The sequence below is a fragment of the Zootoca vivipara genome, chromosome 7, assembly GCF_965207765.1.
Source record: "Zootoca vivipara chromosome 7, rZooViv2.hap1.1, whole genome shotgun sequence".
NCBI classification, from domain to species: Eukaryota; Metazoa; Chordata; class Lepidosauria; order Squamata; family Lacertidae; genus Zootoca; species Zootoca vivipara.
Genome location: NC_142590.1, coordinates 32,539,911 through 32,564,022, shown reverse-complemented (window position 1 = coordinate 32,564,022; position 24,112 = coordinate 32,539,911). Strand labels below are relative to the sequence as shown.

General features: G+C 43.1%; 1 protein-coding gene across 1 annotated transcript; it reads right to left on the bottom strand.

Annotated features, from left to right (window-relative positions):
• Positions 1 to 1,667: 1,667 nt before the first annotated feature.
• Positions 1,668 to 20,331, bottom strand: PTGER3 (prostaglandin E receptor 3). The gene is made up of 2 exons (XM_035122397.3): positions 17,345 to 20,331; positions 1,668 to 2,567 (listed from the first exon to the last, which is right to left on the bottom strand). The coding sequence occupies exons 1-2, from the start codon at positions 18,203 to 18,205 to the stop codon at positions 2,283 to 2,285; spliced, it is 1,146 nt and encodes a 381-aa protein (XP_034978288.1). The 5' UTR covers positions 18,206 to 20,331; the 3' UTR covers positions 1,668 to 2,282.
• Positions 20,332 to 24,112: the final 3,781 nt, after the last annotated feature.

Here is a 24,112-nt window from a genome sequence, read left to right as displayed (position 1 = left end):
CTGTCAAGGAGTGGGTAAGTTGGGATGGGTCATGCAAGATGTCCCTGCTTCAATCCTTGGTGTCTCCAGATATGGCTGTGAAGGATTCGTGCCTGATGCTCTGCAGAGTGGCTACTGACAATCAATGTCAACAGTACTGAGCAAGATGCATAAATGATCTGACTTTGTCTGGGACAACATCCTATGGGGTTTCTGCTCAAGGCGCCAGGATAACTTGAGCAGCCTTAAGTTCTGTTCTCCTGGACTTCAGCAGGTATTCCATCTCAGGTAACAAAATGACATGAAGCTGTGAGTGCTATAATATATAGCATTCCATCAGTTCTAGGGGTGAAGACATTTTCCTTCTTCCATTACTCATCTCTGCATGTCCTTGAACAGAAGGAGCTTTACTCTATAGCAGGGGCGATTATCGTACCATGTTTAAGTTTCGTTCACGATGCAAAACGGCTAAGATATTATTGTTCTAAGATTCCTTTATAATCCTTTCCCTCCCTTGTGTGTGTGTGTGTGTGTTTTATGGCCTGAATAATGACAGTTCTTTATTGTCTCTGCAAACTAAACTCAGAAGCACGTCAGTCTGGAAGACAAGACGCGTTAAAAAAAAAAAAAGGCAGTTCACAAAATGTCAAAGTGCCTTTGGTGCACTTTCACTTAAATTAACAATATAATTGCCAGAACAATAAGGTTACGAATTCACTGTAAAAGCTTTGGTGGTTAAGTTTGCCACGGACTTCATAACTATTGGGTTTTCTCCTTCTTTGCTCACATAATGATGCTTAGGGACCTTAAAGCACAACTCTATCCCTGCTTATTTGTAATAAAGTTCCTCTGTGTTCTGTGGAACTTAGCCAATACCCATCTCCTGTGTCTATTTTTATGGTCTACCCAGCACCAGGCTGCGAATATCATGAGCATGTAACAACTATTAACACACACACACACATATATATTAAATTCAGAATCAAGAAAGGGATATCAAACTTTCCTCTAGCCCATAGGATAAAGGATAGGAAACCTGTTGCCATCCAGATGTTACTGTAGTACAACTATCATCCATGCCCACTCATTTCTCTTTTACAAGAAAAGTAGTTGAGAGAAGGACTAGCTAGATACAAGGCCTTTCATCAAAAGTTCATAAATGAATCTAGAAATACGATGAACAGGAGGCAGTTAGAGGTAGAGGCTGCAAGGAGGAATCTTCTAATTAAAGTTGCAGGTGGTCTTTCCTGAACAGGACATTTTTCTATTATGTTTACGCAGAAGTAAACCCTGGGCTCCTTTTGGAGGAAGGTGTGAGGTATAAATCTAATACATCATCATAATCTTAACTATTACTTAGAAGTGGTATAACATAGAGTATTTATGATAATCTGAAAAGGGGATAATTAATACAATTCTATATTATGCAGTTAAGTGCCTTTTGGAACCGCTATTTTATTTCTGCTTCTAATAGATTGAAGAAAAGCACTGCATTTCCAGGGCCAAGAATCTTAATATAGAAGGAACAATTTTTTTCAGAGGCAAAATGCTGTAGTTTGAATATTAGGGCAATGTGCTTTCTCCAGAACATAATTACTTCACTGAGAGTAGACACGTGGATTCTCTGCAGCAGCAAATAACAAGGGCAACTTGCATAAACAAGTGAAAATATACAGCAGGTAACAAACTATCATTTGAAAAATACCTTTACCATTTATTGAAAACGAGTAATTAGTGTGGTGACTCCATGCATTTGACAGGCCTCTTGCTACTTTCCCAACTTTAAGGAAAGGACACAAACCATTAACACCCACACCCACACATTTTTGATTCCTCAACTCCCACCCTCTCCCTCACTTCTGGAATCAGCATGAAAAAGGATAATCCTTCCTTTTCGGTTAAATCAGTAAGTAAAAAAGAAGACTGGAAACAAAGGAAATTTCTGACAATAATTTTAGAGTCAAACAAATGCAGAGTCTTCAATAACTTAATTGCCACTGAATATACAGTCAAAGTTCCGATTTTTAAATGGTAGGTTCTTCTCCCATGTAGTAGGAAAAATCCCTGCGATGTCTTTGGACGTACACAAAAAGCTGCTCTCTTAGCTATGGATTTCAAAATACAGGCAGGTTTCTTAGTTATAGCATTATAAGTTAACAATTTCTGGCAGACACTGAAAATACTAGTCCATGGAATATATTATGTCCTTGCAATTCATTTACAGAGGGAAACGGACAGAACTTGGATGCCCAGATTCACAGTAAGGTGGCGGTGCGAGGAAAGTTGTTAGCATGCAAACTGCTTCATGGTGTGCGCCTGATTTTGTCTGACAACATGATGTGCCGCCCTTTCCATCCCTCCTGGGAGCGGCAGGAGATGGCACTTGCTAACTGGCAAAGCTTTCGCAGGAGGATCTTCCTAAGCAGCAGGTAAACCCAGGGGTCCAAGATCTGATTCAGTGAGGCCAAGCGGATAGCGGTCAAGAAGAAATTGCACTCTGTCTGCAGTTCTGTGCTTTGGGTGGAGTTGCAGGATTCTCTGCAATGATCCATAGAGGTGTGGTTGAATGTCACTTTCAGCATCATAATCTAAGGGAACAAGAGGGGAAATGAGTGAAGTAGGTACAGAGTCAATGATTTAAAGACGTTCTTTGACGTGGAACAACAGTCCATATCAAGGCAACTTGACGGCATTCCCTGAAACCACTGCAGCCTATCAGATCAAAGGCAGTCATGAGACCGTAGCAGTACCTGCTTGAATTAGTTCTTACACGCCAATCCTCATTCCAGAAGGCTGCATTTATGGATGCCAAAATGTGACCTGTGCATTTAATTTGAGTTATGTCCACTGTTGTAGACAAAATCTGCCCTTATAGAGCCCTTTGTAGGTTCTCCATCAGTAGGAGAAATAACAGAGGCCAACCAGAGACTATTGAGAAGCAAAGCAGCTAGCACCGTAAGCCTGATCTTTATTGAACTGTTGCAATAGGGTGCTTCCTCACACGCAGGAGAGAGGAGGAGGATCCAGAACAAAGGTGTGCCTGCCCTTATATAGACATTTTGAAATTCCCTGCCCTGGAGCTCAAGACCACCCCTCCATTATACATCATACTTTACACCACAAAGGGGTGAAGCCCAAGACCACCACCCCAGATACATCATACCTACCCTGTTTCTCATATTTTAAGACATACCCATAAAATAAGCCATAGCAGGATTTTTAAGCATTCAAGGAATATAAGCCATACCCCGAAAATAAGACATAGTGATAGGCGCAGCAGCAATGCTGGCCGCGGCAGGAGGAGGAGGAAAAAAATAAGACATCCCTTGAAAATAAGCCATAGTGTGTTTTTTTGAGGAAAAAATAAATATAAGACGTGTCTTATAATATGAGAAACACGGTACATCACAGAAAGGCGATCTACAACAAAAATTTGAATGTTGTTGTTTTTCCTGTCTGCCAGGTTATCTGATAATGCCTTTCCTGGTAGTCTGGCCATTCCTTTGAGATGGTAATTACTTAATTCGTGAGACAATGGGAAGGTTTCTTTCACTTCCCTCCTTTGCAGAGGAACACTTGGTCAGCTTGGGGGTCAAAATGGTTTCAGGACTGTCTTCCTGTACTGTTTCAGACGTGGCTTATATATTTATGTACGTGTTTGCCTTGTACATTTATGAACATTTATTATATACCTAAGACCTTAAAATTCTTATAACATCTCCCAAAGGAAGATAAGAGTTCGCCTCACAATTTCTAAGACTTGAGGTAGACCATGTTTTTTTTTAAGAGAGTTGAAGGAGCTGTAATAGAGGCATTGCTTCCTCTACTGCAAACATGCATGTCTTTTGTCTTATTGTCCTCTCAGCTGGAAGCTCAGCTCTCTCTGTTTGAGGTTTCTGCGGGTTTTTTTCAGCACTGCAAAACCTGCAAACGCAAGGCAGCCATTCTACATTTATAAAAATATTTGTATACCAGTATTCATTAAACAAACAAAAATCAAAGCCGTTACAGTCACACACATATACAATAAAAAAATGGGAAAATTAAAAATATGGGATTCCCCCCCCCCCCCGGTGAAATATGTATTCTTAATTGCCTGCATAAGCTTGAAAGTACAGAATTTTTTTCAGCAGGTCTTCACAGGTCAAAACAGAAGGTGGCTACTGAGTCTCTATTATAAGAGCATTCCATTGGACTGAGCTGCAGATGATTGCAATGATTGCAATGATTGAGCTGAGATATAAGGTATGATGAGTCATGAACTGAGTGTTCACACCGTTCCTCTATCACACTCCCTTCAACAAACACACACACACACTCCAGCATGAATAGCTGGTATGAATAGCTGGTAGTCCTATCCTTGAAGTCAAGCTCAATTAATGGGCAACAACTATGTTGTATATCTGGGATTGTATCCAATAAGTTTTACTCGGAGCAGAACCAGTGAAATTAATGGGCCCAAAGTTGCCCAGGCCCATCAGTTCCAATGGGTCTACTTTGAGCAGGACTAACCTTAGACACGACCCCTGAAATTTTCCATCACTTCCAAATTAATAAGGGACAGAAGGAGGAACGAAACCACCATTCTGTGCCTTTGTTGTAAGTCCATTTCCCTCATGTAATAACCATAAAATGTTATCAGCATTTACAACAACTCTGCAATCCAACTCTTATTTTATACAACACAGACAAACATGGGGTACCTCCTGATGAAAGGCAAAGAGGTATTTATTTTTCCATGGATTAGTTGGCATTCTTTCTTCTATTTTCCCTTCACTAAGCTCTGCCTATAAAAACACAGCTGCCATATATTTTAGTGCCTTTTAAAAGGCACTTGATCAGCTTCACCCATTTTAAGGTCCACCGGGTTCTTTGGCAAAATATTTTCCATATTAAATAGGAAGAAATTAATCCAAAAGCCCTTGTGGAGTATTCTAATGTGCACCTGCAGTTCATTTAGTATGCCCCAAACACAATATATTTTACAATGGCAATAATGAAAACCGAATTAGCATTTTAACGAATATAAAGGAAAATCAATTATATTGCCTGGGTTCACTAATTGGCTTGGCCATTCTGCAGAAAAGAACGCATTTGAGCTGAAAATTCTGAACGGTACTTTTATTAAAAGGGCTCTTTAGAGACTCAGCTGATATCACCCAAATTATTTGGCTGTTCTGCTGCACATTATTCACACCGCATGGAGGGGGAGAGCAGGGTTGTGCCCACTGCCATGACCCCGTTGCCCCCCGTCCCAGTGCAAACACATTGGAGGAAGGTTTGAAGAGGAGAGGATGCTCTATACGCGCCATGGTTAAGCAAAAGGCAAATTTCACTCCCAGGCCACAATGCTGGACAGGCTGCACAACCTTTGTTGTGAAAACAGAGGGCTGGATCCAGAGTTAACTGCATGTAATGTAGCTGGCACAGCAACCATTTACCCTGGTAGCAGGCAAGGAAGCAGTACTGCCACACTGCCAGCATATCATAAGAACATAAGAAGTGCCTGCTGGACCAAGCCAATGTCTCCATCTAGTCCTGCATCCTGTTCTCACAGTGGCCAAACAGGAGGGTTGCCATAATGCCCGACACCCGCAAAGTTGCTGAGCTAAAAACCCACCAAAATTGAAACAAAATAAAAAAATTCCTTCCAGCAGCACCTTGGAGACCAACTAAGATTGTCATTGGTATGAGCTTTCGTGTGCATGCACACTTCTTCAGATGAAGTATGAAAAAATATATATATATTTTGTTTCGACTACGTCAGACCAACACGGCTACCTACCTGTAACTAGCACTATGGAAGGCACCACATTGAGCCGCATGAAATGGAAGTCCATCAACCTCACCATCTGAAGAAGTGTGCAAGCATACGAAAGCTCATACCAATCACAAACTTACAGGGCAGTCTCGAGCAGGTCGCACGCCCTGGCGCTGAGGGGCGGAGATCGCTCCGGTGCCCCCTACCTAGAGCCGGCCCTGCAAACTTAGTTGGTCTCTAAGGTGCTGCTGGAAGGAAATTTTTTTTTTGTTTCAACTATGTCAGACCCACACGGCTACCTACCTGTAACTACCACCAAAATTGTTTAGCTTTTTGTGAGAACAAACCCAAATTGTTGAGCTTTGGGTGGGGGTACCTCCCCCCCCCAAAAAATAGTGATTTTTAAAAAGGTTTTGGAGTTGGAGGGCCTTCTTGGTAGTGGCTCCCGCCCTGTGGAATGCCCTCCCATCAGATGTCAAATGAATAAACAACTATCTGACGTTTAGAAGACATCTGAAGGCAGCCCTGTTTAGGGAAGTTTTTTAATGACTGATATTTTAATGTATTTAATGTATTTTTAATCTGTTGGAAGCCGCCCGGATGGGCGGGGTATAAGTAAATAAATAAATATTATAATAATTTCTGCTGCTTTTTCCATTGCGTTGCCATGCATTCCGCCCCCCCCCCGCCCGACACCATTTTTACACCCGAAAACCAGGACATGTCAGGAGCTTTCCTGACGTATGGCAAGCCTACCAAACAGATGCCTGCGGGAAACAAGCAAGCAGGAGCTGTGCTCAAAAGCACAGTGGTTTCCATTGCTGCCTCCAAGCAGCGTTCGAAATTAGCAGGGCGCCGGGTGCATTTCGCGACTAGGAAATCCCTGATTGCGAACACTTCCAAAAGCACAGTCGTGGTATTTGGCGCCTGGCTGAGACTCAAGATGAAATTTAAAAATGCTGCCTGTTGTGTATTAAAGTAATAGCACAGCCAAGTATGTATTGTCATATAGAGCTTATTGCATTGCATTACAGTTTATTTGAATGTACAAGTTCCAGCGGGAAAATGTGCTGGTTCAGGGGCAGGATTTGGATCCTCTGCCGGATTGGTTTCCGCGGGAGGGAATCCATGCCATTGGTTCCCACCAAAATGTATCTTTTCCCTGCTTTTGTTGTTGTTGTTTAGTCGTTTAGTCGTGTCCGACTCTTCGTGACCCCATGGACCATAGCACGCCAGGCACTCCTGTCTTGCACTGCCTCCCGCAGTTTGGTCAAACTCATGTTCGTAGCTTCGAGAACACTGTCCAACCATCTTGTCCTCTGTCGTCCCCTTCTCCTAGTGCCCTCAATCTTTCCCAACATCAGGGTCTTTTCCAAGGATTCTTGTCTTCTCATGAGGTGGCCAAAGTATTGGAGCCTCAGCTTCACGATCTGTCCTTCCAGGGTGCACTCAGGGCTGATTTTGTTAAGAATTGATAGGTTTGATCTTCTTGCAGTCCATGGGACTCTCAAGAGTCTCCTCCAGCACCATAATTCAAAAGCATTAATTCTTCGGCGATCAGCCTTCTTTATGGTCCAGCTCTCACTTCCATACATCACTACTGGGAAAACCATAGCTTTAACTATACGGACCTTTTCCCTGCTAGTCCTCTGTTATTATATAAGCCCCCGTTTTCCCCATTCCTGTGTTCTGGCTCTTATCTGTTCTTTGAAGTAAAGAGATGTTGTACCAGACCCTCGCCTCCAGCTTCTTATCTGCACCGGGCTGAAATCACTGAATACCCACTACACAACACTGCCGCTGGCCGTTGCCTCTCTGCGGGCAACGCAACTTATAAGAAGCAAAATTTAAAAAATTCCTTCCAGTAGAGACTTACTTAGTCTCTAAGGTGCTACTGGAAGGATTTTATATATATATATATTTTACTACATCAGACCAACATGGCTACCTATTTGTAACTGCAACTTATAAGGTTTTCTACCGCAAATGCATACAACTTTTCCACTCTGCTCAATCTCTAATCTCTTGCTTATATATAGAGGAGACAATATTAAGATTGTTCTATCTAAATAAAACCACCAGAAAGGATGTTCATACTCTATCTATCTATCTATCCTGCATTTAATTAGAGCAAACACACACACCAGTTCCTGAAACCCTTCTTTTTTAAAAAATGCATCACCTCCATTCTGAAGAAGCTTCAATGATTGATCAGAATTCCTGTGTTCCATCTCCAAAAGGCAAGATGATTTATACATCTCAGGAATGTAAACATTTGAACACTGTGTAGTATAAAAACTCAAAACCTTTAAAATAACTGTATGTTGCTTCTGAGTTTTGAGCAGACTAGTACCACTTGTTTTATGTTCTGCATAACATAGTTAACATACAGCAGATCAGTCAGAGACAGACCCTTTCTAAATGCGCCAACAATGTACATCTTAGATTAACAGAAAATGCAGCGAGGGAAAAGGAAATAAACACAGCAAGAGATAATGTTGATATTAGATGCACTTGGGAATAGCAACAGACTTATTAATGTCCTCTTATTTTTAGTAAATTGAGCTCAGGGGCAAGAGGCAGGAAGAGAGACTGAGGTTGAGTAAATTTATTATAATTGGGGTGGCTTAATCGAATGAATCTTCTAGGTCCACATACATGTTGGTACAGTATTCCCAAGCTAAATCCAGGAAAGGTTCGAAGTCCTTCTCCTCCCTTTAGATGCTTATTGCAATTCTGTGACCAAGCATTGCTCAGGTCAGGTGCATGAATTCAGCCTAGTCTGAGAGGAGGAAAGCTTCTGTTCAATGACAGAGTACCTCCCCCTTTAAAATGTAAACATGACAGTTTTTTTTTGAACATTATTAAACTGGTACAACTGGTGCAAAAAAATCTCAGGTTCAATCAGTGACATTTGGAAGGGAGTGGGAAGAGATGTTGTTTAGTTATTTAGTCGTGTCTGACTCTTCATGACCCCATGGACCAGAGCACACCAGGCACTCTTGTATTCCACTGCCACCCGCAGTTTGGTCAAACTCATGTTCGTAGCTTCGAGAACACTGTCCAACCATCTTGTCCTCTGTCGTCCCCTTCTCCTAGTGCCCTCAATCTTTCCCAACATCAGGGTCTTTTCCAAGGATTCTTCTCTTCTCATGAGGTGGCCAAAGTATTGGAGCCTCAGCTTCACGATCTGTCCTTCCAGTGAGCACTCAGGGCTGATTTCCTTAAAAATGGATAGGTTTGATCTTCTTGCAATCCACGGGACTCTCAAGTGTCTCCTCCAGCACCATAATTCAAAAGCATCAGTTCTTCGGCGATCAGCCTTCTTTATGGTCCAGCTCTCACTCATAGGAAGAGTAAGCACAGGGAAATAACCAGAAGGGTTGCATATGGATATGTGTCAAGGTGGCAAAAAGACAGCTATAGCAGCTTGATCATCATGTGGATCATGCGGTTCAAGCAGTGACTACCACAAGTGAAGCATGAGTATATGCTCGTTCCAGTTTAAAGGAACCTCTCTCTTTCATATATTTTACCAGTGCTCAATTTAGAGGGGCCACTTTACCTTCTAGGATGGCTTCCTTGGCTATTGCTTTCAGAAAGCTATGGGGGACATAATCTGGCTAGGATGTAGCTAGGCAGCGGTGTAGCTAGCCGCTTGGGTGCCTGGGGCAGTGCGCACGCCTTGCAGCTGGGGGCAGAGTAGAGCTTCTCTACAGCATCCCCCTCAGCTGTAGGGCAGCTGAGGTGGTGGGCAGACGCAAGCCCCACACTGCTCGAAAAAGCAGCACGGAGCTTGCAGGCAGTCCACCCACCACCTCCCCCTCAGGAGAGACGCGTGGCTCAGGCATGCTGCAGGCCCCACAGTGTGACGCCCAGTGTCCCCCGCCTCACCTAGCTACGCCACTAGATTAGGCAGATTCATGGAGGAGAGGGCTGTCGAAGGCTACTAGCCATAAAGGCTGTGCTCTGCCTGCAAAGTTGGAGGCAGCAATGCTTCTGGTTTCTGGAAATCACTTGAGTGGCGCAGGAAGGGGCATGCGGTGGACGCGGGAGTTATTTTTTCAAAAACACATATTTTTGCCATTTTGTCACCCCCCTCAGTGATGACACCCAGGGCGGCCCACACCCACCACACACCCCTTCCTACGCCACAGGATTCAGGGGTAGGAAATCTCCTTTATATCTTCCTTAAGCATAAGCCCCAACATGTTGCCTTTCTCAAGACTCTTCAATGGAACTGGAGTAACACAGCTGGGCTTCGTATGGATCTGAGAACCAGCTATGCAAAAGCAACAGTCACGAGTGGACTCCCGTGTTTGGAAACAGAGTGCAGTCCTATCCTAGCACAGACATAAAGCAACAGGTCACACAAACCATGCCTATGTTAGTCTTAGATTTCTCTAGACTGGACTCGTAGGCTCTCTGGAAATTTTATACCCCATCAAAACAAAAGGGATTATAATCTCTTTCCCAATAATTTCAGTACCAGAATTAATGGTACAGTGGTACCTTGGTTTAAGAACAGTCCAGTTTAAGAACAATTTGGTTTACAAACTCCGCCAAACCGGAAATAGTGTCTTGGTTTGAGAACTTTACCTTAGTCTAAGAATGGAATCCGAACCCTGGAAGGGCACCAGCAGGAGGCCTCATTAGGGAAAGCACGCCTCGGTTTAAGAACGGTTTTGGTTTAAGAACGGACACCTGGAACGGATTAAGTTCGTAAACCAAGGTACCACTGTACTTTGGTTTCCATTTCCCTAGTCTCCCTCCTTTCATCTCATGTTGCACCCCATTGTGGCAACAACTCCCGTTTATTCCCCCGAGTTGGGTTTGGCAAAAGCTTTCAGGAATCACGGTTTTTCAATATGTGAACACATTAGATTCAGGTTTGATTGGGCATTAAAAAATGGTTTTATAGGAAAAGAAATATAGGAAATAGAAAATGGTTGTTTCTATTCCAAAGCCTGAAGGCACTAGAGAAACAGGCAGGAGTGTGTCATTTGCTACTGTGCTAAGTTCAAGTTATTATGTGAATTTCCACTCATGAGACACCTGGGTTTCTTTTGTCACACTATCTGAAAAAGAGCTTTCTCTCTCTCTCTCTCTTTTGTTGTCTTGTTGATAATCACCTTGAAGAGCTTTCATCCAGCTGTTGGCCGAGTGTGGTTGTGACAAGCGCAGAAAGCAACTGTTAACACAAAGGCCCAGTGAACAGCAATCATGAGCAATGGACAAAGGGTAATTCAAAATGAGGGTGTTTATCCACATTGCATCTGTTTGCATAACTACCACAGAGCTGCGAATTCACCGAAGTGTGTGTAAAGCAATTTCCAGAATGGAAGAAAATAGTCACAGCAAAATTCAAAGATCTAAAGCTGTGGGCCTAGAGCCCTGAACCTCATAGGAAACTCCCTGTTGCTAGCTAAGGACAGGCAAAATGGCATTCCCCAGCCCAGCCAAGGGCCCACACTTCGAAATGTCTTGCTGCATAGCTCAGATACCAATTCCTGCATTCCCCTATTCTTCCCCAGGCTTTGGTCATTTCATCTTGCTTGCATGACAGGGCCATGGCGAGATGTATTTGACACATTCTCACTAAAGTCCAAGGACTTCTGATGGCCTCTGCATGTTTGAAGTCATGAAATCCCTCCATTGCCCTGAAGAGCTTCAAGACTATGGTTTCCATTCTCTCATTCAAATGTTCATACCGACACAGCATCTCAAAATCATAGAATTGTAGAGTTGGAAGAGAACTGACATAGCTCAGTAGTACAGCATCCACTTTGCATTCTGAAGGTCGTACGTTCAACCCCTGGCATCTCCCACATAGGAGATTACCAATGAGAGCCCCCACTAATCAATGTAGACAATCCTCAGTTAGGCAGACTGATGGTTTGACTCAGTATAAGCTTCCTATGGTTCCCAGAGCCTATGTTGAGAGAGAGAGAGATGTGCCTGTTCTGATGCTTTCTTGGTGCTAAATGATGTTGGAATTCTCATGTCCAGGAAAACAATAGTGAGGAATGATATATTTTTTAAATTATCCATTCCACATCTTTTTGGCATTTTGTACACAACAGTTTATACAAAAAATAATCTATAGATGACAATCTGTTCTCATCTACTATCACAGGGAGTTCATTGTACAGGGTGGGCCATTGAGCTGATTGTATATAAACTCATTTTTCTTACTCATATGTAGAGATCACTGTCTTTTCTTTTTGTTATTCCATAGAAGATCACCTTAGCAACTTGACTAAATCTCTGTTTCCTTTTCTGTGAAATAAACCAAATGATCAGATCTTATAGACCACATAGAGAACAAGATAAAGCAATGATTCCCAACCAAGCTGTGGACTTCAGACAGTTTTTAGACTAGATTTGTTCCAACCTTATGCTGTATCTACTGGACAGGTAATATTGACAAAACAAAATAAACTGCATGCTTGGACATTTGCTAAACATTTGAAATAATATTTTGAAAATATTAATACTTAGTAACAAGACATTGTGATCTATTATTATACGTAAGGGAGGTCAGATCTCTCTTTTAAATTAATTGTCATCATTCATCATGATTCACTAGTATTCATTTTCTAAAACTCATTTTTTATTTTAAAATAAGCATGTTAATTATATTAGAACAGCTTGTCATCATCCCCACCCCAATACTGACAATAAAGATGTGTTCCCTAAACAGCTTCCTCTTCCAAAAGACTGACAAACATCTATTGCAATTTCTGGTCCTCCCTGTGAATACATAGTTTTTTTAACCAAGTAAAACCACAGCATCTGATACTTAGAACTATAATTGAGTCAAGGACAAGGAAGCCAATACTTTAGCTATTTCTGTTTACCAGTCTATGAAGTTACACTTGATTCAGCAGATGGCAAACTGGGCCATCATACGGTCGTGTTAGCTGGAGAAGAAAGAAGCACAGCACTGTAGCCTAGGGGTCACCAACATTTTAGGGCCCAAGGGCTGGAGAAACATTCACTCCATGTCCTGATTGAGAGGGAAATTCTGGTTGTTAAATGTCTTTTTATATCCATTTAAATTATGGTTACCAGATGTCCCCGTTTCCCGGGGACAGTTTCCGGATTTACAAATCTGTCCCCGGACAAAATCCGTCCCTGGAATGTCCCTGGATTTCATTTAATGTCCCCAGATTTATATTTTAAGTGTTGTACATTTATTAGTAAGGAATGAATGTTGCGTGATTGGTTCAACGGCACTAGATAGATCATATGGGGACTTCCGGCGAGGCAAAATGGCGGATGCCAAGACAGTGAGCAGTTCCTGAAGCCAGCCAGAGCCAACTGCGCTACCAGGCTGGCTCCGAGCTGCTGAGACTGCCACGAGGGAACCAGGGACGCCCAGCGTATCAACTGGGGGAACCGCTGACTCCCCCGTGACCCAAATTGAGCCAGGAACAAGAGCGCCTGGCCATCCGGCCGACTGCCGAGCGGTGCTCTGGGGCCAGGAAAACCCTGGAGCCGATGCAGGGAGAAGGGGGAGAGGAGAAGGAGAAGGAAGAGAGAGAAAGAGGAAGGAGAGCACCAGGAGGGCAATGACACATGACTGAGCCCAGGCCCGACCCGAGCCTACTCCACGATGGCTAGCACTCCAAGAGAGCAGGCTGGTGCCCAGATTAAGGCTACACAACAGAGGAGACCACAGAAGAGAAGATATTACTTAATTTTTTTTAAAAAAAAATACTTTAAAAAAAATTACTTTCTCTTTCTCTCTTTTTTTTAAAAAAAAGTGTCCCTGGATTCTTTGAAAAAAATCTGGTAACCTTAATTTAAATGCATTTCAAAATGTAATGATTTCATCCATGCGGGGCTTCCTGGGTTATTTACACATTCTTTGTGAATGGGTTACTGTTGACATTTATACCTTCTATACCTCATTTGTATCCGACCTCACTTTACAAAGTACTCATTCACCCAGGAATCTCTGGAGGCCACTCTAGATGGGAGTTTAAATGCTCACTCTCTCCATTTAACTTGCACGAGGCTGCTTTTAAAACTATGTAAATAGTATCTGTTTGGTATGGGGGCAGGGGTGTGAATCTGAATGTGGGTGGAAAACTAAGCCCTCTCCTTATCTGCTGCAGTCTTGATGAAAATCTCCCCCTCTCAAGTTGGGAGTTTGCTTCTAATGCAAACAGATTCTTTCAGAAGAGGGTTTTTCCTTAGGACTGCAGTAGGGGAAGAAAGGGTTAAATCCTCCATCACACAATTATTAGCCCTTGTTTAGCTGATGCTGCTTCCCGTTAAATGCACTGATGTATTTAACACTGATGTATTTAACATGGTATGTTGTTTGGCCAGCCACAAGCTCTTGATTCATTCAGTCCCACTTCACAGGTCCCCAAAGGTACAATCTATTCTCTATCCTCAGCAAAATTCTAACCTTTTTTTTTATAGCAAGTTTCCCTCCCAATGCAGTAACCACAAGATCTTCCCCGCCCAGGAACTCTTTGGTAAATCCTGAGGAAACCTTTATCACCTCAGATGAGCAATGGGACAAAGGCCAACTATCTCCGCAATCAATTAGCGTCCTGGAAGCAGGCGCATATAACCACATCTCTCAGGGCTGTGCATATGCAGCCTGGCTAGATATTCACAATTGGTCTGATCAGGAAGGGAAACGAAGGGCCTGGATTTAGCCATTCCCTCCCGTTCTCTTCCTTGACAAGCAGCTGGTTGCTGCAAGTGCCACTTGTCTTGGAGGCTTATGGAAGAACCATGTTTTGGGTAGCTCATCACTGCTCTTAATTGCAGCCTAAAACACATGCCCAGCTCTCTCTATCAGCTTTCGTGCAGAATAATAATTTATTACTCATATCCCACCCATTTGACTGAGTTGCCCCAACCACTCTAGGAAAGGGAACCAGTGTAATGTAGCATTGAGAAAACCAGACTTCAATAAGGCAAACATGGCCTCACACATGCAGTTCACTGGGTGACCTTGGCTCCAGCATTCTCACTTAACCCAAGGATGGGGAACCAACCTGTGGACCTAAGCTCCCATCATCTCCATCCACTGACCATTCTGCCTGGGGGTTGAAGTCCAACAACACATGAGATGCCACAGGTTCCCGGTCTCCACCTATCCTGGTTGATTTCTATTTACTTGTTTGTTTTCTTACACTTGACATCCGACATACTTTGCTACAGCAGCATTTTAAAGCTAAAAATATAAAAGGGAGAAAGAGCCACAGTTGCATGTCAGAGACAAGGCAGGACAGAAACCTAAGAAATGCATGAAACTAAATGCAACATTTCGTTCTCCCTGCTCATCTAAACATCCTGCAACAGTTATTTTTCTTTTTCTCCTGTCATGGGTGGCAACAACTCCTTTTGAGTTTCAAAAGCAGAGGGAATTCAGTCCTCTCTTTGCGCTGGACTAGTGAAACCGGGGAGGGGGGACGACGACAAGCCAACATGTTTAGCTTAATAGTGATGAAGTTTGCTGAGCTGTATAAATAGGGCCTAGGAAAAGACTGCAAAGATCAAACATCCATTTGCTAGATCAGCCTGATATAGAACTACAGCACAGTCAAACTAAACACGATTATGACAGACCCACATGTCAGGAGCAGGAAGTTTGCTACTGATTTCTAAAAGAGAGCACAACTTAAAATGATGCATGAGCAAGATACCCGTTTGCCTCAGCTGTTTTTCTCCTGGTGAGGCTGAGAGAACCCAAAAATAACCCCTGCCGGGGACAGAATGAAGAGCCGAGGATTAAGCAGCTTTGACTTGCTTATTATTTGTCAAGTTTATAGCCTGCCTTTCCACCGAATGGTGCTCAATGTAGCTTAATGGCAAGAGCATGCAAAGAAAAATGCAAGAGAGCAATCAGAACCGTGAAAACAGAGTAGATAAAACGCACCCATAAAGCCCAATAAAGCTGACAATTGCAGCAATTTTTACGAAAGGCTATGATGTAGCAAGTCCAAAGACCAGTCTGAATTGAAGGTCTGTGGTGTCTCGGTGGGACATGGCGACAGGAGAAAGGTTCAGTAAAAACCCCCCTTCCCCCCCCTCCACGCTTGTGGAGCTTTTAAATTGCTCTGCCCATCTTACATAAGAAAATACTGTAGCTGCATTTTGGCACATAGAACATGCCTTTTCTTTCTTTCCTTCCTTCCTTCCTTCCTTCCTTCCTTCCTTCCTTCCTTTCTTTCTTTCTTTCTTTCTTTCTTTCTTTCTTTCTTTCTTTCTTTCTTTCTTTCGCAGAAAAGCATGGCAACTGGTTTGTGTCACCAACTGGTGCCCACACGCTTCCCCAAGTTATTCTCTAATTTATTTTAAAAGATTACAAGTCAACCTGGTACTCAAATATCAATTGGAGCTCTCGTTTCTTATACTTGTGTGGCTTTAAATGTTGCAACCATTTCTAAAATAGCTAGAGTAAGTCCAGTGATTTTTATGCATCGTCCTCTTTTTAAAGACTGTTAAGCAGGAAAAACAGATGATCTCTGCTGTTTTTACAGAGTGCTGAAGGCAGTCCATAGCTCAGTGGCAGAACACATGTTCTGCATGCAGAAGGCACAGAGTTCAATCCCTGGCACTTCCAGCTAAAAAGGTACAGGTAGCAACTTGATGGGAGAGATCTTGGAGATCTGCCAACCAATACTGAGCTAGATGAACAGCTGGTTTAAAGAAGCTTTGCTTCCTACTTTCCCATATGAGAGAATCAGAGATGCTTCAGGTGTGTATACATTCACCCTACTTTAACTTCTGGTGAAAAACCTCTTCACACTGCTTCAAATGTTTGCAAAACCTGTTGGGCTGGAAGCACCAGAGCGGCAAAAGAATGAGCAGAGGGCAGGAGGGACATAGGAAGCAAGCTCTCTCTCAACCCTTTCATCTTTCCTTAAAACTATAGTTCAACTCTAGCCTGACGCAGCCAAGAGTGTGCACAACTCCTCAAAGAACATTTAAGACTTCTAAAGAAACTGGAAGGCAGGATATAAGTTTTCCAAATAATATACCTCCACAAAGTGCTTAGCATAACATCCAATAATAGGCTCCTTCGCATTGCCAACTCCCTCTCTCCTGCTCACTCACTTTCTAGCATTATGATCTGAAGAAGTGTGCATGCGCACCAAAGCTTATACCAAGAACAAACTTAGTTGGTCTCTAAGGTGCTACTGGACAAATTTTTATTTTTTTAATATATATTTCGACTACGTCAGACTAACAAGGCTACCTATCTGTTTCTAGTATTATGGTAAAACTTGGGAAGTTTTGCAGAAGTTATTTGCTGTCCTCATCAGAGGGCTAAAAGCAAAAGCTAGGCTTTTTATTTTTGCTCATGACTTCTTTTTAGGGGGGTTCAGGTATTCTGAATTCTGTGCAAGCCCTCCAAATGCGCAATGCAAACTATAAAGTTTCGTGTTTATTTACATTTGTCCAAAAAAGGAATGATTCACATATATTTTATTCTGAGCACAGGTTTTTTTTAAAAAAAAGTTATTTATGTACAGCTAATTTTCCAAGGGGGTGGCGGATAACCAGCTATTCTACAGTGAAGTCCGCCACACAAACAAACAAACAAACACAAGAGACAGGCTGCCCACCTACCAAGAGTGGCGACCAGCAGGCAAAGAGGACACACATGATCCCCAGCAGCTGGATCAAGGTTTCCATGGTGATTCTGCCCCACTGCCTCCTGGACTGAGACGCGGAGCTTTTGGAGCGACAGCGGCACACCAGGGCGACGATGGTGGCCACGTTGCACGCCACGGTGACGGCGAGCGAGAAGAGGCCCAGGAAAGCGAAGGTGGAGGCGAAGATGACGTTGCCCACGTGGGGACCCCCCTGATCCCGGGCGCTGATGAAGCACCACGTGCCCGGCCACTGGAGGGCGTACCGCCCGACTCCCACGACGGGCAAACACGCGAAGGCGAGCACGGCCACCCAGACGCTGAGCAGGACGGCCTTGGTGACGCGCGTCTTCATGTGGCCCGAGTACCAGTGCGGCGCGCGGATGGCCAGGGTCCTCTCGACGGCCATGGCGCTGGCGATGAAGAGCGGGCACAGCCCGAAGACGGTCATGCTGAGGCCGAAGAAGGTGCACAGGCGCAGGGACGGGTCCACCGCCAGCCAGTCGCGGCCGGCCCGGTAGACGGCGATGACGATGGGGCTGGTGAGGAGCTGCCCGGTCAGGTCGGTCAGGGCCAGGGAGCCGATGCAGAGCAGGAAGGACTTTTTGCGCGCGTTCTGCTTCTTATGGTAGGCGCGGTACACCAGCAGCAGCGCCAGCCCGTTGCCCACCAGGCCCGTGGTCATCATAGTCAGGGCGAAGACCACCGACACCGAGCCGCACTCCTCCGGGCTGGTGGCGGCGGCCGTGGCGTTGCCCTTCTCCCTGCCCGCCGCGGCGATCAGCAGCGCCATGGGCGTGCAGTTGAGGCGCCCCTCGTAGGGCCCGTAGGAAGTCATGTTGTTACTGGTCGGGAGGGCGGCGGGAGCGGCCGTGGCACCATGGTGGGGCGCCCGCAAGAAGGCAGCTGCCTGGCCGGCTGGGGGTGAGGGCGCGCTAGACGGCCGCAAGCCAGACGGGCAAAGGAGCAGAGCGAGCCGCGGCTGCCTTTTAAAGGCAGGCGCGAGGGGCGGAGCCCCGACGGCGGAGAGGCTCCATTGATCTGGGTCTGGCAGGTGGGCGTGGGCGGGCGGCCTTCCCGCAGCGCCGAAAGAGGGACAACATCCGCTTTCTTGCACCTGCCCGGCGCGGAAAGGGGGGCTTCCGTCTGCCAGCGAAACCGTTCAGCAGACCTCGTTTTGAACTCGAGGGAAGCCGCCGTCGGAAGTTCCGTGGATCCTCCTCCCTCTGCCAGCCCCGGTGCCCGTATCTGCCGCTTCGAGACTTACTAGGCTGCCAAGCGCTGGTGCTCCGTCGAGGATTTCTCGCCCTTAGAAACCGCTCAGGACCGCTTAAGCTTAAATTGCACTTCCGCGGCTACTTTACACATCTAGCCGCTATTTTGCGTCCATCGGAGAGTGGTTGGTCGAATCGCTCATGAAGCGCGGTTCCTAACCGCAGCTACAAAACAGGAAAATGAACTTGACAATCGCGGCGAATCCCAGGAAAAAACGAACAAAAATCATATAGAAGTATAGAGAGGCGCTGATGCCATCTAGCGGGAACTCCCGTCCATTTCCTAGTCACCCAAGATAGCGGCACGTGCGAATTTAGGGGTTTGTTCCATGTAAATAGCGGATAGGCGCCCGGCTCCCACCGTGCTGCGTTTTTTGGTTGCGAAAACCGCAGTGATCCAAGGAAATCCAATATGCAGCAGACACCGCTATGTCACTTGAATGAGTAGCGCGATCTGGGATTTCAGAGTTGCGTTCACTTACAAGACGTCTAGCGCTTTGCAGAGGACATATTTGAAGGCATACACATAATAAAAAGGGCCTATACCGCTTTCAGTTTTGGCAACTAGAGAGACACAGCGTTTATTTCTAGTCAGTTACTGTTTGACCCATCTGCTCATGCTAAATTAACTTTATTGGTAACTCAAATGTGAAGATAGGCAGCCTTGCGTTTGTAGAACCAATGGGTTGAATGTGGGATATGTACGTTACATCACTTGATAAGCTCAAATGGAATGTTTTTGTCATTTCCTATTTTACAATCTGAACATCAGTTACTGGTGAGTGCCAAATGACAGTCAAACACATCACTTGTTGACGACTGTTTATGGACCATCTGCTTTGAGTCCTGCAGCAGCTTCCAGATTGTTGGAGGGTATTGGTGGATCCTTACAGAAAGCCAAACTCTTGTTTACAAAGGCTTAATGTATGCATGTAAGGCCAAAGTACAGGAACTTATGGAGGTGTGGAACGGGATTTGAATAAAGCCTAACAATGGGAAAATGCTTTAGAATATAAACAAGAGCGTTTATTTAATTTGAAACTAAGTTTGATCCAGCAAAAACACTATTTTTGGTATAGGAAGCCACAGGCCAATGCAGAAAGATGTCAAAGGTGTAAGGTTGAAAATGCCTCCTTAAAGCATATGGTGTGGGCTTGTCCAGTGATAATTTTCTTTTTGGTCTCAAGTTGTGTGCATCATTTTGTAATGGTGAAATCTTATGTACAACAATTTTTCTTTTTGTAGTATGGGGATTAATGGCAGGACAACAAAAGTGGAGTCCTTATGGTTGCTAAGGTACTTTGAGACCTGATGGATAAATACCCACGCAATGGTCTGAAGACCTCACTGCTCTGGCTATATTTGAACATATTTCATATAGACATCAGTTTCATAAGGATACATGGTTGAATATCTGGAAGGCTTATACAGGATGAGTCTTTTAAGAGAGGCCCCGTGGAACATGTGTGGGACTCACCCTGTATTATATAACTAGATTATATTATATTATACTTTTTAAATGTTTATTTTATTCTTCTGAGCATTTGAGTATGTATAATTGGACTTGCTGTTGTTCTGGATTTATGGTTTCTGTTTTTTTGTTTTACATTTTCTTTATGTGTGAGCAGTTTTGTAAGCTTCACAACACCTGAGCCACACAGGATACGAATGGCAAGTAAAATAAAAAGCATTGCCCAAATGCTAACATTCTGCTTATTGAAAAGAGCAAATGGTTTTGAGCAGGAATAAAAGAGCTACCTCAACCTTTTGCTGTTTTGCCTTTACTAACACCCTGGTCTTTGTATTGAGGGGAAAAATCATAAATTTTAATGTACACCATTACACCATTGACACAGTATATGCTATCAGTAAAACAACTGCACCATCCAGTGATCTGTTGGATAGGACTGTGGTTAATTAACTTTTTTGAACCCACTTGACAGATAGTAAACTCATACATGAGAAGCTGCATTATCTTGTTAAAACTGAAACTGTTTTAAGCAATTCAAATGCCAGGGTCCCAAGACAGCTATCAAATTTAAATGAGCAAACAATACCAGTAATATTATTTTTAAAATATTTTATCTCAGCTTAACTTTACACCAGCTTCAGAGGTATATGTAAAATACTGTTCTCATGGCTTCACTGAATGATGCTTTAAATAGATCCTACCAGTTCAAAGAAAAGGTTGGAAAAAATGTTAGCATCCACATCAATACAAGAGAAAATACAAACATGACTGCTTCTCTCCAGTGAAAAAAACTGGAAATTTCTAAGGATTTTGCTTTCCAGAATAGGGCGAGTGCTATAAAACACAAGTATCAAGATTTAATTTAGGCTGTGTTCTAGTCAGCCTTGGTTAATCTTGTTGCAGCCAAACTTCAGGAACTATTTTGCTTTTCCATTCCCTGCCTGGTGACAAGTAGTGGGCTAAAACTACTTTTAAAGTGGCTCTGGACCTTACAAAAGAAGTTCTCACAAGCTGAAGTCATGAGCGACTGAATCTCTAGATACTGGTACTTTTTTACAATGTCCAAAGCTGCCGTTATTACATACCGATATAATTGGTATGTAATAGTGATATTTATCAGTGAAGTCATATCCGTGTAAGACTTAACATCTGCCATGATTTTTTAAAAAACAAGATTTTATAGCTGTAAATGAGAGGAAAAGATAAAATTACAGCAGAAACCACCTACTGTATCACTTTTAACATACAGTATACTATCCATAAAATCCAATTGGCAGCTTAAATTTATAGAAGGGTTAAAAAGCTACCTAAGAGGAAACATTCTGTAGCTCTATAACGATAAGCTGCAAAAACTGTCTGAGGAATCTTCCTTATTCCAGTAACACCAACGCTGCCCTGGAGGGCATCTGTCCCCGCAGGGAAATTAAGTTATACATTTCAATTGCTCAGCTGCTTTTCTGTTACTGGAAACATCCCGTTTCATTTTATGATTGTGCTTTAAAAAGACACAATAATTTATAGATACTTATCAATGGTATCTACATACTGTCAACATTCTCTCCCAAATAGCAATAAAATAATTCTGAGTAGCAAGTAAATGCCAAAAGTCAGTACATAAACTTTATGCACGCAGTACTGAACTAGGCATTTAAGAGACAAGTTACTCTTAAGTTTAAATATAAATACGAATGCAGTTATTCCTGTTTCTAATTGTAACTGGTCTGCTTGTGCTATACTCAGATTTTTCACCATCATTTTTGTCTTGTTTTTATTCACTTTTAACCCCGCTAATGTTCCATATTCCTCGATTATTCTCAAGGCCTCCTTTAATGAAGTTTGCGGATCTTGTAGCGTTAGAACTATATCGTCCGCGAAGGCCTTTAGTTTGTATTCTCTTGTTCCATATCTTATTCCTGTTATATTTTCGGTTTTTCTTATTTTCTGTAGTAGAACTTCTAATGTGAGTATAAATAAAAGGGGCGAGAGCGGGCAGCCCTGTCTCGTACCTTTCGAGATTCGGAAGGATTCTGTCAAATCGTTGTTTATAATGATTTTTGCCTGCTGTTCTCTGTATATTGCATCTGCACAATTCATAAAGGTCTTCCCCATCCCCATTAACTCCAAATTCTTTTTCATAAAACACCATGAGACCTTGTCAAAGGCCTTCTCGGCGTCGATGAAAATTAGGGCTGTTTGTTTATTAATTTTAATGTCTAGATAGTCAATTACGTTTAAGATGTTTCTCATATTTTCTCTAAGTTGTCGTCCTGGTATAAAGCCTTGTTGGTCTAAATGAATTTGTACTGCCAATATCCCCTTATGTCTTTGTGCCAATATGTTCGCAAATAATTTATAGTCTGTATTTAACAGTGATATTGGCCTGTAATTTTTTACGTTGGTTGGATCCGTCCCTTCTTTATGGATCAGTGTAATGTAGGCATCTTCCCATGTCTTGGGTAGTTGACCCTCTTTCATTATATTATTCATCACTTCTTTCATGGGAGATAAAATCTGTTGTAGTTTTTTTATATTTTATTGTGAAGCCATCTGGCCCTGGGGCCTTCCCATCCTTACCTTTTTTTATAGCATCTAAGATTTCCTCTTCTTTTATCGGTCTTTCTAGTTGAGCTGCCAGGTCTTGTGGGATCATATTCAATTTATGGACTTCTAGATATGATAAGATCTTTCCCTTGTCTGGTCTCGGTGCTTTATATAAATCCTTGTAAAATTTGAGAAATGTCTTTTTTATCTCCTTCTGATTGTCTATTGTTATGTCATTTTGGGTAATTTTATTTATGATATTTTCAGACCTTCTTTTTTTCAACTGCCAAGCGAGCCACTTCCCGGTCTTATTGCCAAATTCGAAACTCTTCTGTTTTAAGATGTTTATCTTCCATTCTATTTCTTGACTAATTAGTCCATCAAATTGTGTTTGCAACATTTTATACGTAGCAAGTAGCAAGTAAATGCCAAAAGTCAGTACATAAACTTTATGCACGCAGTACTGAACTAGGCATTTAAGAGACAAGTTACTCTTAAGTTTAAATATAAATATGAATGCATATTCATAAAGAACAATTAAACCAAACAAGATTTTGCAAGCTTTTTAAACTCTCCCAACTTACTTGTCACCCTTTTCAGATAAAAAAAAATTACAACTTCAGCAGAATTTCATCTTTGTAAGCAGGAATAAAAGAGCTACCTCATCTTTTGCTGTTCTGCTTTTACTAACAGGGAGGGTTAGTAAATTTCCCTAGCATAGACTGCTGTTGGTGCCTCTTCCACCTTATTGAACCCTGTATGGGGAAAACACAGAGAGCAGCAACAAACTTGGGTCTCCAGGTGTTGTTGGATTAAAACTCCCAGCATCCCTAGCAAGCAGGCCCAGTGGCCAGGGATGATGGGAATTGTAGTCCAAAAACGGCTTTAGACCCAAATTTGGGAAACCCTGTTCTAGGACATCCAAAGTGTTGAAGCATGTATATTTATGCAATATTAAGGTATATATTTATGCAGGGATGGGGGTGGCGCTGTGGTCTAAACCATTGAGCCTAGGGCTTGCTGATCGGAAGGTCAGCAGTTCGAATCCCTGCAACGGGTTGAGCTCCCGTTGCTCGGTCCCAGCTCCTGCCAACCTAGCAGTTCAAAAGCACGTCAAAGTGCAAGTAGATAAATAGGTACCGCTCCGGTGGGAAGGTAAATGGTGTTTCCATGTGCTGCTCTGGTTTCGCCAGAAGCGGCTTAGTCATGCTGGCCACATGACCCAGAAAAACTGTCTGCAGACAAACGCCGGCTCCCTCGGCCAGTAAAGTGAGATGAGCACCGCAACCCCAGTTGTTCACGAATGGACTTAACGGTCAGGCGCCCCTTTACCTTTTTTACCTATATATTTATGCAATACTTGTGCCCTTTTTAGATTATACACCATGGGTTCTTTAAACCTCTCCCCCCCCCCCCGGAAATGTGAAAGCTGTTCTTACACACACACACACACCCCTAG